Source organism: Enoplosus armatus, chromosome 13 (genome assembly GCF_043641665.1).
Source record: "Enoplosus armatus isolate fEnoArm2 chromosome 13, fEnoArm2.hap1, whole genome shotgun sequence".
Taxonomy (NCBI): Eukaryota; Metazoa; Chordata; class Actinopteri; order Centrarchiformes; family Enoplosidae; genus Enoplosus; species Enoplosus armatus.
In genome coordinates, this window is record NC_092192.1 from 20,356,759 (window position 1) to 20,371,390 (window position 14,632).

At 40.8% G+C, this 14,632-nt stretch overlaps 1 protein-coding gene across 1 annotated transcript in view; it reads left to right on the forward strand.

Moving 5' to 3' along the window:
• Positions 1-1,385: 1,385 nt before the first annotated feature.
• Positions 1,386-14,632, forward strand: part of auts2a (activator of transcription and developmental regulator AUTS2 a) — a 282,785-nt gene continuing 269,538 nt past the window's right edge. The window contains exon 1 of the mRNA XM_070917000.1: positions 1,386-1,655. Within this exon, the coding sequence (XP_070773101.1) occupies positions 1,386-1,655 (270 nt within the window). The remainder of the gene's footprint in view (positions 1,656-14,632) is intronic.

Consider the following 14,632-nt stretch of genomic DNA (forward strand, 5'->3'; position numbering starts at 1 on the left):
TATTGAAGATGTTGCACTGCGCATAATTATTGCATTATGTCATTATGGATTATAGATATGAATGCCACTGTAGTGTACTGTACCTTTTTTAATACAAGTTTGTTACATAAATTAATCCAATTAGCAAACAAATAAGAGCAGCAAAGGTGGAAGGATGTGTACTGACTTGTTCTTAATACAACTTCTAATGTAATTATGACTTTATTTCAGGCCCAAGAGGTATCAGTTTTATTATTGTAGCAGAATCAATGCACTGTACGCTACTAATACATTGTCACAGTGTGTATTTGCAGTTATATACACATTGTCTGTGTTAGTTTTTTACATTACCGTTATCTAGCTGACACTTTTATCCAAAGCGACTTACAATAAGTGCCTTCAACCATGCAGATACAACCCAAAAATTTCAAGAATCATGCAGCTACATCAGCTTCATCAGATGTGCTGAAGTGCTTCAAGTGCTACATTTAGGAATATAAGAGATGGAGAGAGAGAGAGGGTTTTTCTTTTTCAGCACTCACTGTGCCAAAAACAACAAAAGTTCATGTTGAGAGGCTTAAGACACCTAATAGTAAAGTAAAACTTCTGGTACATAATTAAGAAATGTATTTAAAAAGACCAGTGTAGGTTACAAGCTTGGCAAAAGCTCGAGAGACACTAGTAAAAGAACACTTCCAACACATAATCATCTCATCTCAGGGCTTAATGACCTGGCAGTGTAAGAAAACACAGTATGCTTAGCAGATGAGACTGTAGACACCCTAATACAACATTCATCTTGCTTTATGTAGAATGGAAACAGCCTTCTGTATAGTATACAGCACTGTCAATGGCTCATTGACCAAATGCACAGTTGAACTTGCTGAGTGAACATGTTGCAAATGTGTGCTCTCTCTCTCTCTCTTTATCTGGCAGGAGGGAGGAGAGTGTGCTGACCTTCGGTAAGAGGAGCAGGTTTCCTGGAGAAGAATGATGTGGCGTCACCTGCTCAACTCACCATGGCGGGACATGTTCACTGAGCAGATATTTGCTTTAACTTGAAAAGCTCTTCCTCTGGCGGAATTGACAGCTCGGTGATAACGTGTTTAATAGATCATTTTACACCTCTGTCATAGGATTTGATGGACTGCCTTGGGGGATCTTTGCCGGGAACCTAGCTTGGTTCAGTGACTCGATGCAGTTTTGAGTTTCCTGTAAAAGGCTTCATCTGTTGGATATTACATGGTTACCTTGGATCTAATACATTGATAACATTCGCTTGGATATTGCGGAAATTCTCCTCAGGTTTCCACACAAGTGGAGGTCGAGCAGTGCCCACGCTCGGCCCTTGAAGAGTTTGATTCTCTGTAAGAGGAGGGTTTATCTGGATGTTTCCTATGAAGGACATGGATGGCCCTCGCTCTAGTGGCCTCCGCAAGAAGAGGAAGTCAAGGTCAGTGAGGGATCGGGAGAGGAGATCAAATGGGATAAGGAACAACCATGTCAAGGGCTCCGTGTTTCGCTTCTCCTCCGACTCGGAGCGGGAGGTCGACAGGGAGCCCTCCTCATCCCGCCACCGACCCCCGCGTAGAAAGCGCAAGGAGTCTACTTCTGCTGAAGAGGACGTCATCGATGGCTTCTCCATCACAGGGTTCGTGACCCTGGAGGCTCTGGAGGTGAGTGCTGGACCATAGGGGTGCCCCTTCAACTCTTGCCATCCTTGTGTGTGTGTGTGTGTTGAACTTTTGCTTTAAAATCCAGTTGAAAATCTCTTAACGCTGTGTAAAGATGTGTTTATGATTGTGTGCCTTTCTGACTGGACTGGCCCAGTGTTTTGGCTCCTGCCTGCATATTTTGGCTGTTGTGTGAGCTGGAGTTGAACAGATGTAGCTTTTAAATGTAGCACTGCAGCCAGAGATTACTATCTGTGTCACCGAGAGGCTGCTGTTGTGGTGTGTACTGCTCTGGATTTGTTTTCACAAGAGTTTTCCAGCAAAGCCGTACTCCAGATGAGGGATGTTCAGCTATGGCTGTAGTGGCTGTTGTGCCTTTTGTAAGCTTCGGAGTGAAAAAGCAATTTGATCCATGTTACAGCAGTTTATTCAGAGTGGGAGTAATTTATTGTGCACTGGCTATCCATTTTCCTTGGAATGCAAACCAGGCAAAGGCTGCCTTCCAACGATGTAGTTCTGAATTATGAGCAAGCATATATTTATATATAAATAAATAAACGGCTCAGCTGCTACATTTTTCTGTAATGCTAACTTATAGATGGGTGACAAATTAAAGGAAAGGTGTCTTAGTAAGATGTTTGGCAACCATGAGCCTCCAGAACTGCTTCAGTGCTCCTTCGCACAGATTCTACAAGTTTTTGGAACCATTCTTCCCCCATTTGGTGTTTGGAGAGCTCTGTCTAACACATTGGTCCAAAGACTCCCACAGGTGTTGATTTGGGGACAGGGACAGGGGGGCGGGGGTGTCCCTTGGATAGCCTGAATTGCTGCACTAGCTAATATATGCAGTGTGATACCATTCTCTTGTTTGCTGGTGTGACCCATCTCAAGGATATGTACAGTATCACTTGTCCTCACTGTATCCCTTTGTTAGCCAGATCAACACTTTTCTCAGCTCAGTGGTGTCTTACCATCATGTTTTTATTCAGTTTTTATTCAGAAGTACTCTCAGCAGTCATGCACGTCCTTTCTTTCTCCTTGTTTAGTTTGACCTTCTGTCTGTTGTTCTTTCCATTGATGTCAGTCTACTATTCACAGTTTGAGTGTCTAGTTAGACACCGACTCAGAAATCAATGTGGGGAAGTTTAAAGTGAGCAGCTCTCGAATCAATATTTGTAGAATAAATAAGCTAAAAAGATGCCTTTAATTTTGATCAAGTTTATTTTAATTGTTCAACAACTGTTCAGCCATTTCAGTTTATCATAACCTCTACAGTTTAAATCCGATTGGCCGTTTCTGAGAGCCGCACGTACGAGCACTGAGGAGTCTGATATTACATAATGTAAAAGTAACCCCCCAATCCCTGTCAGTACATGTATGACTAGCACAAAGAACTTTGAATCAAAACATACAGTATATGACGTTGTATCAATTTATAAACATTTAATGTATTTAAATGAAAGTGGAAATACAGAAAAACTTGACTTAGAAGGCCTGACTGTAACATGTTTACAGTTTTATGTACATCAGTAGAAATGATTTTGACATTTTATTACCCTACACAACATTGTTTGTCTTTTACTGCACTCAACTGAATGAAACATGGACTAACAAATCAAAATATATTGCAACGTCAAATTACATTAATATCAAATAACAGTGATTTTAGAAGGCACTTTCTACAAAACAATCTCGTCAGAGATTTAGACTGGGTTTAGTGTGTAATAAAAATGCACAGAGCTCAAGTAAGACTAACATAATGATACTTGTTTTATGTGCTAGTGCAAATGCCTGCACACAGGAGTGAGAGTGTGAGAGTGTGACACAACTCATTAATGCAGTAGCATTTCACAGGGAGGTGAAGGGAGATGGTAATACTGTATTGCATCACGTCTTGCAGTTGTTGGGGAGTTTTGAATATAGCAGTTTGTTGCACTGTTGTCCCAAATGTATTGGCAACCTTAATAACTGAAGCTGTGTGGTGATTCATATTTCTGTACACACAATCACCGAAAGCAGGATCTGGACTACGATCATGTTCTCAAAGCTCCTTCCACCATGTTGGTAACCTGTAGCACAGTACCCCTCCAGTCCTTTTGTCCAGATTCAAGTGGTTCCAAGGTCCAAACTGTGCTGTAAGCTTCATTAGTCTGCCGATTATATCCTCAATTAACTCATTCATTGTCTATAAATGTCAGTAAATAGTGAAAAATGCCCATCTCAAGTCCCTGAAGTCCAAGACGATGTCTTCAAATGTCTTGTGTCCAATGAAAGCCCAAAACACCAAGGCGTGTAGTTAACAATGATATTAAAGAGAAAAAAGCAGCAAATCCTCACATTAGAAGTTGGAATCAGAGAATGTTTGGCATGTGTGCTTAAAAAAATGACCTAAAGGACTCATACATTGTCAGAATAGTTCAGCTCTAAAGAGTGCAGAATTGATCACCTGTTAATGAAGTTTCAGAACTGGCCTCTCCTGGTTTGAGAGAAAGAGGTGGTGGGGAAATAATGTATAAAATATCAAACAGTGCTGTGGGATCCTAAAGGCTAAAGAGTCAGTGGTTCAAATGGCTGGATCAGTCTTGGCAATGTAGACCTGGAATAAGAACGATATCCCACCCCAGTTACACATCTGAAGTGCCCCTGAGCAAGCCACTTGACCCCCCACTTACTTTCATTATAGCTCTTCAGAGGCCAAAGATAGAAGACGTGTTGTACTTGGCAGCTCTCAGATGTGACTGTGTTAAAATGATGACTGCGGGTGAATCTGGAAGTTGCTGATACAAATAAGTAAGTCAAAATGTGCCAGGTTAAACAAAGGCTAAATACTCCCAGAGGAAATCTGTCTGGTTGTTTGTCTCCCTGTAATCACTGAGATGACCATTTCACACTGATTGTATCAGGAAGACTTTTCAAAATTACACCCATCCTGTCGGATTTGTCAGGATCGTTGGCAAGATATTTTTCTTCTCTCTAATCTTCAATTATGGATCAGACTTATCAGAGCTTTTCTTGCATTTCACTGCCTCCATAGCTTAAGTAATTGGATTTCTGTTTATTCAATATATTTCAGTGTCATTTTCATGACCATTATACTCGAGTTTCCTCACTCTCGTATGTAATATTTGAATAACTGACTTTTCCTTTTACTGCACTGTTTTACAGCCCTTTCTTTGCAATAGTGATCTGCGTTTATAAGACTCTATAGGCACAAGCACGTCACAGCACCAGTGGCTCTTTTTCTGTCTGGGTAAAGTTAAATTCTGATGAGGTCAGACCCCTGGAGGTATATGCTAGTGCTCTCCATCTGTCACCACAGTGCTGGAGCGACACTGCTCCCAGGCTTGCTTTTCATGTGCATGCTGATATCTTAGCTTTGCAGTTCTCTTTTGCAGTCGCGTCCACGATGAGGCTCTTGAGATACTCAAGTAGCTTTTGGTAGAAGTTCTACAACATATTGTTGTCTTGATTACTTGGCTGGGTGTTGGTGTTGGTTGTTGTCTCTCTGATCAGCATCAGACAGTCTTCACCTACAGTCAAGTCATTCATTTTAATTAGTTTAATATAACAACGATTTGCTTTCCACTTTATGCAGGATACAGGATCTGCTTCTAAAATACACTCAGTACAAGTTAATGATTGTGTAGTTTCAAAAAGCTCTTTGTAAAATCCACCACCTTGACGGTAATTTCCAGAATCATGACGAAGAAAATCTTTCTACCTGTACGTCCCCTGAGCTGTTGAAAACATTAGAACTCAATAAGGCTATTCATACTTCGATGAAATTGAGTTGGAAATGAGAGAAAAAAGCAAGGCTACAGAAGAAATGGACTACATTCTTTATGAGCATAAGGCTTGATTTTTCTTCTTGTCAGACAGGATCAAGTGCAAGAAGTTGAGCTATAGCTCTAAGAAATTCCGATAGTCTTTTATTCTCTGGAAGCACTTGTAGTTGAGGAATATCAGATTTAATGTATGGCTACAGAGCAGATACTTATTTTTTTATTATGAGCGTGTATGAGTGTAATAATGCAGGGCTAAGGCACCACAAAAGTATGCTACACTACCTAATAAACAACTGACGTATTGGGGAGTGTTCATTCATCGCACTGAGATCAGCAGCAGCAGTCCTTCTGAAGGAGTTGGTTTGGAGACAGATTTTTGTTTTTATTGAGAGAGGCCCGAGCAGCAAGCTATTACAGCACTTGAAAAAATTGCTAAATTATTGAGTGCCCTCTCCTCTAAAACCTTTGCTGTGTTTCCCCCATTTCACTTGAAACCTTGAAAGGTGTCCCTAACCTCAGCATGCCCCTGCTGACCAGCATTGATTTTTAAAATGTTGCCTTTGTTAACCCACGGCTCCATTATTTCCCAATAATTAGTAGTCTCTGATGTCTACGTGTTCGCACCACACACGCATGCGCAGATAAATTCTCCTTTACTTCCATCTCTGCATCTAATACCGGCTTGATCAGGCTTTTCCAACAATCCTCTCACTGCCGCTTAACGTTGTGCCTAAAGGCTAGACTGACTCCTCTTTTTTGACTCGCATAACAACACCTCATCTTCTTGCTCAGCAGGTTAACAGCAGTCTATTACATGATTGACTGCCTGTGATAACACGCTGAACAGCACCAAAGCAGCACTGTGTAAATTAGTACATTTGCAGTGTCTGTTCTACTCTGATTTTGCGTTTAAAGGTCTGGAAAGACTTCTTAATTCACAATGCCCCACAGAGCTCCTGCGGATTTTGTTGTTCCTCTAAATAATTTTCCTCTCTAACTTAATTTGTTACAGACCATAAAAACAGAAGAGAATAGATTCAACTAATGCACAAACAGTGTACAGACAGACACTGGGCACATAACTGCTGAACACCCCATATGGGCGAGACTGGGAGAGCAGCCTAGTATCGGGATAGATGTGCAGTGCTGACGCAAGCACTTTGGGGCCTGCAGTGAAGAATGGTTCTTTTCATTACTTCAAAAAATAATGGATAAAATGAATAAATAACAAAATTGTAATTGCCACTTGATTGATCAACATCGACATTTTTGATTTGTGCAAACACTGTGTGTAGGGTAGTTATTCATTATTCACTTCCAGGAAATGTTCCTTTTTGAGGAAATGGATCAGTGTTATTTGACAGTGTGAGGTCAGCCAGGAAATGTGTACTTACTATTATACAATGCTTTTTCATTCATTGTAATTATGTGTTTGGATTTTTCTCAATTAGTGGTGCAACAGTCATTTAGTTGGTAACAGAGTTATTCAACTGGTTGTGTAGTTGGTTTGGTTGATTATATTTGGTATTGTTCCCCAGAGGATGATTCCTAATGATGTTCGCTCCATTACGATTATTAAAAACAGTAGTTTCTAGTGGATTTTTGGACTGTACAGACACAACAGTATTGTATTTAGCCCTATTTATACATTTGTTGTTCTTTTGTGTTTCATTAGCTTTGTTTAGGCAAGACATTTATAATCACTACAATGACAAGTGTCAGTTTCCCCTGGAGAATCAGGCAGTTGCCTGAAGAATGCCCTCAGCCCAGATAAGGATAAGATAAAGGCTAATGCATATTGCATCAGGTTGCACACTCGCACTGGATTCGACATGTCATGCCTAACTGCACCAAACAGCAGACTACTAGCTGCTGACCACTAGAGAGCGAGGAGATAGTCAATCGATTACAAAGAGCTTTAATGCCTTTCACTGCAGGCTTTACATCACACTGACAAAAAGTCCGTGAGAGGGAGATGTATAAACCATGGGTCTGCTGGAGGAGAAATGTTTTCATGAGAGCTGTGGAAATCCTCCGCCTGTGCTTTTCCTGCCGTTTACATTTCATTCCAGGACCACTGATGCACCACCAGGACCTTGTTGGCTCCAATTAAGTGCCAATTTCTATTTATGATTTCTGATGCGCCCGTCGTTATTTAATTTTAGGCACCAGCTTCACACCCATCTGTCACACCCACACTGGCCTTGGAGATGTGACACATTCAAGCCGGGGCACGGTGGAGCTTCATAGCTCATGGATTAAGTTGAGTCATCAGTGCGTGTGGGTGGAGGGTGGAGGTGGTATAAAGTGAGGAGTTCAACAAAATGATAATAGGTTCATTGATAAGTTGTCAGACCTTGAACTAACAAATAATGGCTCGCTAATTAATAGCTATTGACATTTAAAGTGGAGCAGGAGTTAAAGGACAGGTCTCTGGCCTTAGCTGAGAGGATCAACCGCGGTAATTATGTCAACAAAGGCTATTCCGCTCATATGGCCAAATGAAGATGATGAATTGCAGTTCAGTCTGGCGTTTTTCTCGTATGCTGTCCGTGGGATGATGCTGTCGGCTTGCCAGCATTTCAAAAACAATTGATTTTCTTTGGCACAGCCCTCAGAAGTCTGCCTGGAGGAGGACTTGTAAGTGCAGGCAGAGAAGAAACATTGATTGGTACTTCATTGTAAGAAAGAGGCTAATGTGAAATCAAATGTATTGACAGCTTGTTTCCAAAAGACCAGGAAAAAAATGACATTTCAAACAATTAAGACACATAAATATCAAACCAGGTTTTCTTAAAGCTTTGTTCCAGAGAGAATGCGGGATGATGAACAAGGACACCTTCGGAGAGAGCTTCTTTTTTCATGACTGCTCTCCTTGTGCCAAGCTGGCTTGACAGATATTTCTGCCTAGTGAATAATACCACTTTTCCTGCCTTTTTAATTAATTTTCCACCTTCCACACGTGTATTTATTCCAGTCTCTAGACAGTAATGGCAGATATTCATGTGGATGCATTTTGGAGGTGTCAGAGAGTGATGTATGGCATGCATTAATATGCTGTGACAGCCCAGTGACTGACGTATTAATGAAACAAGATGTCATCTCTGGATGTTAAAAAAAAAAACGTCCAGATGATATAATCTCTGATTATTTGGGATTTCTGCATGGATCCTAACACCTCTCACGTGTGCACTGACCTTTAGATACTCATCAAATTGACTAATGTTTCTTCTGTGAGTGTGTGCAGTAATTAATTCATCTTAGATGATTTCACTGGGGCGAACCGTGCCAGGGCCCATGTTTAAGGCCCCATGGATCTGCAGCTCCTAACAGTGTATGTTCAGTATCTTTGCTGTCTAATCAACCACTCAGGCAGCTAGTCTTTGTGGTGCTATTTGATCAGTGTTTATTTTACCACTAATGCAGATGGATTTGTAAAACTTGCCTTGTCTGCATTGCAGGGCCATGTTACATGGCACTGATGTCATCTTTCCCAGCAGATTGGTACTTTGACAGTCTTTCCATCTGTCACTAACATGTGTCCAGGGTGATTGGACTGTAACTGCATAGAGCAACAGGCCATAGAATCCAAGTATTAATCCACCAAAGACCGCATTTAAGGTCTGATCACCCAAAGTAGGAGGCGTTTTCAGATACATTTAGGCACATGTAGTTACAGGGAAAACAGAAATGAACATTTGTTTGATCTTGAGAAGAAAAGTGAAGGAAAGAAACGAAGCAGTCTGATTTCATCGAGTGTGTGTGTGTATGTAGCTAACAGAGCTGTTTTCTAAATGTTCGTGTTTAAATGCTACCCAGGAACATCATATCTAGACACAACTTGCATATGAAATGCAAAGTGCACAGGCTTTGATTGATGTCATGATGCACGGTTCAGCTCATAAGCACTTGAGTCACGAGCCCAACACAGAAACCCTCATCTCACTCGTTAAGGGAGAAACTGACACCAGTGCATTCGTATGAACTCAGGCAAAACAAATAGCTCGGCAGCAGGGGAAATGTGCAACAAGCCGCATCAATGTTTGGAGTTGACATGCAGGCAAAAGGAATGGGACTGTGGGATGTTGGAGCGAGATGGAGGGATGATCGGTCTTTACACACTCCTCCAAAGTGTGTGAACACATTTTACAATGATATTCTCAGTTATTTTGGCCATATTTGTAGCTACAGTGAACTGTGTTGACTTCTCAGCCGTGGGATGTGCTGAGAGTCTAGAGAGTATGCGTTTTTACAAAGTTGAATTCAAGAGTTGTTTGAATTCCAGAGCCAGTTCGTGTCCTAGAAGGATGCTATCTATGTTTTAAATATGAAAATTTCAAGTATGTACAAGAATGTTACATTTACATGCCCATCTTAAAGCATAGTTTCTGTTGAGTTTTTGTATTGCCTAAATGTTGGAAGCTGGAATAATAATAATTGAAATGGGAATGTGTTTTCTGACGTGCAATAGACAATTTCTCCGAGGTCAGAAAGGAGGAATGTATTTGTTTACAGACGGTGTTTGCAAAGACTGAGTGCTGTTGTTGCAGAGATTTATGAATGACAACCAATACCAACGAACACAAGTCTTCCATCAGCTTATGTCTTTATTAACGGCTAATCTTTGACTAATGTCACACCCGTAGTGGCTGAAGAACATTGGATTAATGGTTCCACCTCTATAAGACCTAAGTCTCCCTGACACTTGTTAATGTAGCACACAGCTCTGAAACCACCACCACTGTGTATCCTCATTCAAGTTTTAGGACAGAGGCAAATCACATCCTCATCCTAATATAATTGACTCGCCTCAGTTAAGAAAAATGCATTTCGCTGGTCTGCGTGCCACCAGCTGGTTGAGCCCAGGCCATTTTCTTTTCCATTTCATCTTTGTTTTTATTCTGGCAGGTTGCGGTGACAGATGTGAGGGGGGGAAAGATAAATGTTTGCGGAGGCTGATTGTAAAATGCCATCTCTGAAGTAGAGCCGTGGCTGGAGTCACACTCTCTTTTGTGTGTAATGGCCCCCATGATGATGCATTTGGACAGATTTTTTTTTTTCTACTTGAGAGGAGACCTTTTGTCATGCTTAACTGCACAGTGCATACTAATGGTGGTGCAGTTAGGAATGTGTTGGCGTGTGTGTGTCTTTGCACCATGGGGCCTGTGGACTTACGGACACAGCCCTGTTGAGATCTCTACCTGCAGCTCCGAACCTTTGATCCCCCCCTCTCTTCTCTGATCCTTCTTTCAAACCGAGCCAACCTACCACTGTTTCCATTTCCATCTGCTTCCATTCCTGCACTCTCAGATAAGCTGAGCTCAATAACTACACTGCTTCAGTTCTTTTTTTTAAAGAATTGTTTACACTAACCTGAATGCCAAACTATAATCCACACTCACATGCTTTTTGCAATATTTATAAAACTGGCATATATCATGGCAGCTAATACCAAGCGATTTGCTTTACTCACAGCACCATGGTTATCTCCAGGCTTGGCTATGTAGCACAGGATGCAGTTCCATCTTTTCCAGGTCAAATGATATTGAAATACTAATTAAAGGCTCCATGGCGGTGTCTCAGTATGATGTCATCCCCCTACCTTCGCCCGTGGAACTAACTGCTCTCGATGCTCAGTAGGAGGGTTTATTTGGACTGAAACTGCTTTAGATGAGAGTCACTCAGGTCCATTAGATACAGTTTTTCATTAGCCATGTTATGTTCTCATTCAGCATCCACTGTGAAAATGGTTTAGGGCCATCCACTTTATGTTTGATCACTTTTGAAGCAAATGGAAACATTTGGCTTTTGGAAGTGGCATTTGATATTTTACCCAGTGGGAGTCTAGGCATATAGTCCAACTAGAACCTGTTCAATATAGCCTTGTAGTTTTAGCTTTCATATCTTCTAAATCAGTGGTTCTCAACTTTTTTTTGTCTGACGTACCCCCAGTCCTGTTGGATAAACTCTGCTTCATCGACACCACTCACACATAGACACGACATACTGTGTATTTCTTTTCTATTTTTATATATATTAAATGTTTATATATTAATAAATGTTGTAATTTCTTTTGTGTTGTCTTGGTTGCATTTTGTTGTGTGTTCTGCTCTGTGGACATTGCCATTTTTCATTTCACTGCACATCCTGCATGTGACAGATAAAGTTCTTGAATTTTGAATATGATTATGTAGTTGATTTGATCCACAGTGATATTCAATGCACTTATGTAGACATGTGTGTGTAAAAGTCTTATAACAGCTTTAACAGCTTACCCATAAAATGCATTTCCTATGATGGAGCATGGAGGCACAGGCTATACCAAGTTTTAACGTTTTACATGGCTGGAATATTAAGCATGAAAGCCTGGGCTTAGGAGGCAGAAGCAAGGATGACAGTAATACTGTATTTGAAAGGCATGAATCCTGTGACAAATGCTCTTCCTGGAACTTCCTGACAAGGTTTGGTGGTGATAGTGAAAGGACAGCTGCGAGTGCGTGTCTGTCTCGAGCTGTGTGTTTATGTTGGGTGAGTGTGAAAATGCTTGTAGCTAATGGTTCAGGCCTATCATTCATCATTTCAGCATATGGGATAGTTGCTACTTATGTCATTACTAATGACAAATCTATAAATGCTGTACGTATGATGCCAGGGTGAATAATACATTAACATTTTTATGTTATTGCCCTGGCTATTCCTTTTTTAATGGATGCTTGGAGCAGAAGCAAAGTGCGTGTTGTTGTTTTTTGTATATATACATTTGAGAATGATTTAGATTCAGCCTCCAGCAGCATTAAAGTAAAGCATTTTTTACATTGCCAAACATGTGAGTTGAATGAAAGGCACGTGAGCTAATGACAACACACAGGTCTCAGTCTTGTTCATATAAAGCTGCATGTAAAGTCTTTAGACAGTGTGCAAATTCTCCTTCTCCTTATGTAAACTTTACATATGTCAGTACAGGATTAACAGGTAAAGTGCAGACTTTTCCCCCAAGATCTTTGATCCGTCTACCTGACCAGTGGTTGAGTGCACATTTCACCTCTGCGCCTTAAACAGAGTCTGATGTTTAATCAATGCTTTAGCCCACAGTGTGTTAAACAGGCACTGGCATCAAAGTCAGGTAAAAATAGCTTTCACTTGGGGATGTCAACAATTAATCAATTATTGGTTAATAACAAATATATCAACCAACAAAGTATGAGACGAGGGGCATGAGGTGTAAACTGTCAGAAAATAAACTGTGGTGCCACGAGGTGGTACCTCTGTCCGTTTAATGTGATTGCCCTCCATAGATAATAATAAGAAAAATAATCACGCTGTGTCAGCCATGAACGCCAGCTAATTCCCCCGAGTCACCAGTTAGTAAGTTTCGATACTGCAGCAACAGAAAGTAACACTGTCGAAATCCCGCTGTTGTCCCTGAGTTGTCTTACGGCTATCTGGTTCAGCCAGCGGAGCAGAGGCTCATGCTAATGCCAAACCACTTTCTAGCTTCAACAGAACCAGCTGCTCAGTTAACAAAACTCTTGAACTGCATCCCACCTTTTTTGGGTATAAATCCAATTTACTGGACCCGGGTTAACTGTTTTCAGCAACTGGGCTAGAGTTAGTTGCAGTGAAGAAACAGCCAATAGTCAATAGTTTCAACATGCTTTTATTACGGAAAAACAATCAACCAACTATAGATACTTAAATGATCAATAATCAGTGAATTTATCCTTTATTTTGACTGAGTTTGCAGGACTAATTGTGGATAACTGTGAATCAATATCTTTAATGTGTGTGTGAGCCCAGCGTACATGCCTGTGTTTGTGTGTGTGTGTGTGTGTATGTGTGTGTGTTACGATATGAGTTTGACAGAATATGAAAAACAGAGACTGTGTTAGAAAGATGGAAAATATACATCATGGTGTGTGAGAAAGAGAAAGAAAGAACTGCGTGTTAGTGTGTAAGTGTGTGCAGCAGGGACGGCTACGCTCCAGAAAGCCAGATGGATCTGGAACTGTCTACCCCAAATGAATACATCGGCTTGTATTGTTTTCAGTAAGTGCTATTCGGCTCATGTGCCTTCTGCTGTAGGGAAAAGGGAAAAGAAAGCCCGATCCCACAACACCACATCCACAAACAGCACATCTTTAGAAAAAAGCCACCGTGGATAAGTGCCTAAGGAAGACTTTGCTTATGATTTCATTTCAACAACTTCGGACTTGTTTAGTGTTGTAATCTCCAACAAAAACAGAACAGTAGTTGTCATCTAACAGGTGTTTACTTATTACATTCTCTCGCTCTTTGTGTTGTTTGTGTAGCTAGTATGTGGTACGGTTGACCTTCTCACTTTATTGACAATATTTTTTGACAACACCTTTTCAGTGCTCTGATATTTTCAACCAAACCACGGCTTCTGCTGCTGGACATGTAATATGCATCGCATCCCGTGTGGTGTGGAATTTCTTCATAGTAAAGATACAGCTACTCACTAAAGCAAATGTAGTTTGCACTGTAGCTTGAATTACTATTGTTGGTGATGAGAGTATATAACGGCCAGAGACGAGAGAGAAAGAAAGAAATTGATTTCATAGGGCCCACATATTGAGGGTGTTGTGCCAACGTCACATGACAATCATTTTATTTGTTTATTATTTTGTAATCACAACATAACAAATTATTTTGTGACAAGCTGTTAAAACAGTTTTCCAATGCTCTTATTTTATTTCTAATGATTGAGAAACCAATTGATCCAATTAAAAAAACGAAAAAAAAACGGCACTACACAGCAGTGGTATCCTGGATAAATTACGTTATAGCATGGCTTGGAATTAGCGTGTTATGAGCAGCGTGCTACTGACAAAAAAGGAAGTGTTTATGCTCGACTAGATAAGCTTGGGCTAATTAGTAAACATGAAAAAGCAGCCAGCCAATTCAGTGATATTTCCCAGACTGTGAGAATATTTGATGGAAGCATGATATTTAATTTTAGCTGATTTTTAGGTGAAACTTGGTGTGTTTAGCAGGGAGTTCCCCTGGTCTGTCTGTTGCTGTACTGCTTTGGACTCACTGTTAAGTCCTGCCTGAGCCTCCGGACACTTCTCATTACAGCTGAGGCACTTCAGGGTAGCAGAGCTATTGATGGACTGCCTGTATGACCCTTCGGGGCTCTGGTGTATCGCTCACCTGAACCTGCATGCACTTCCA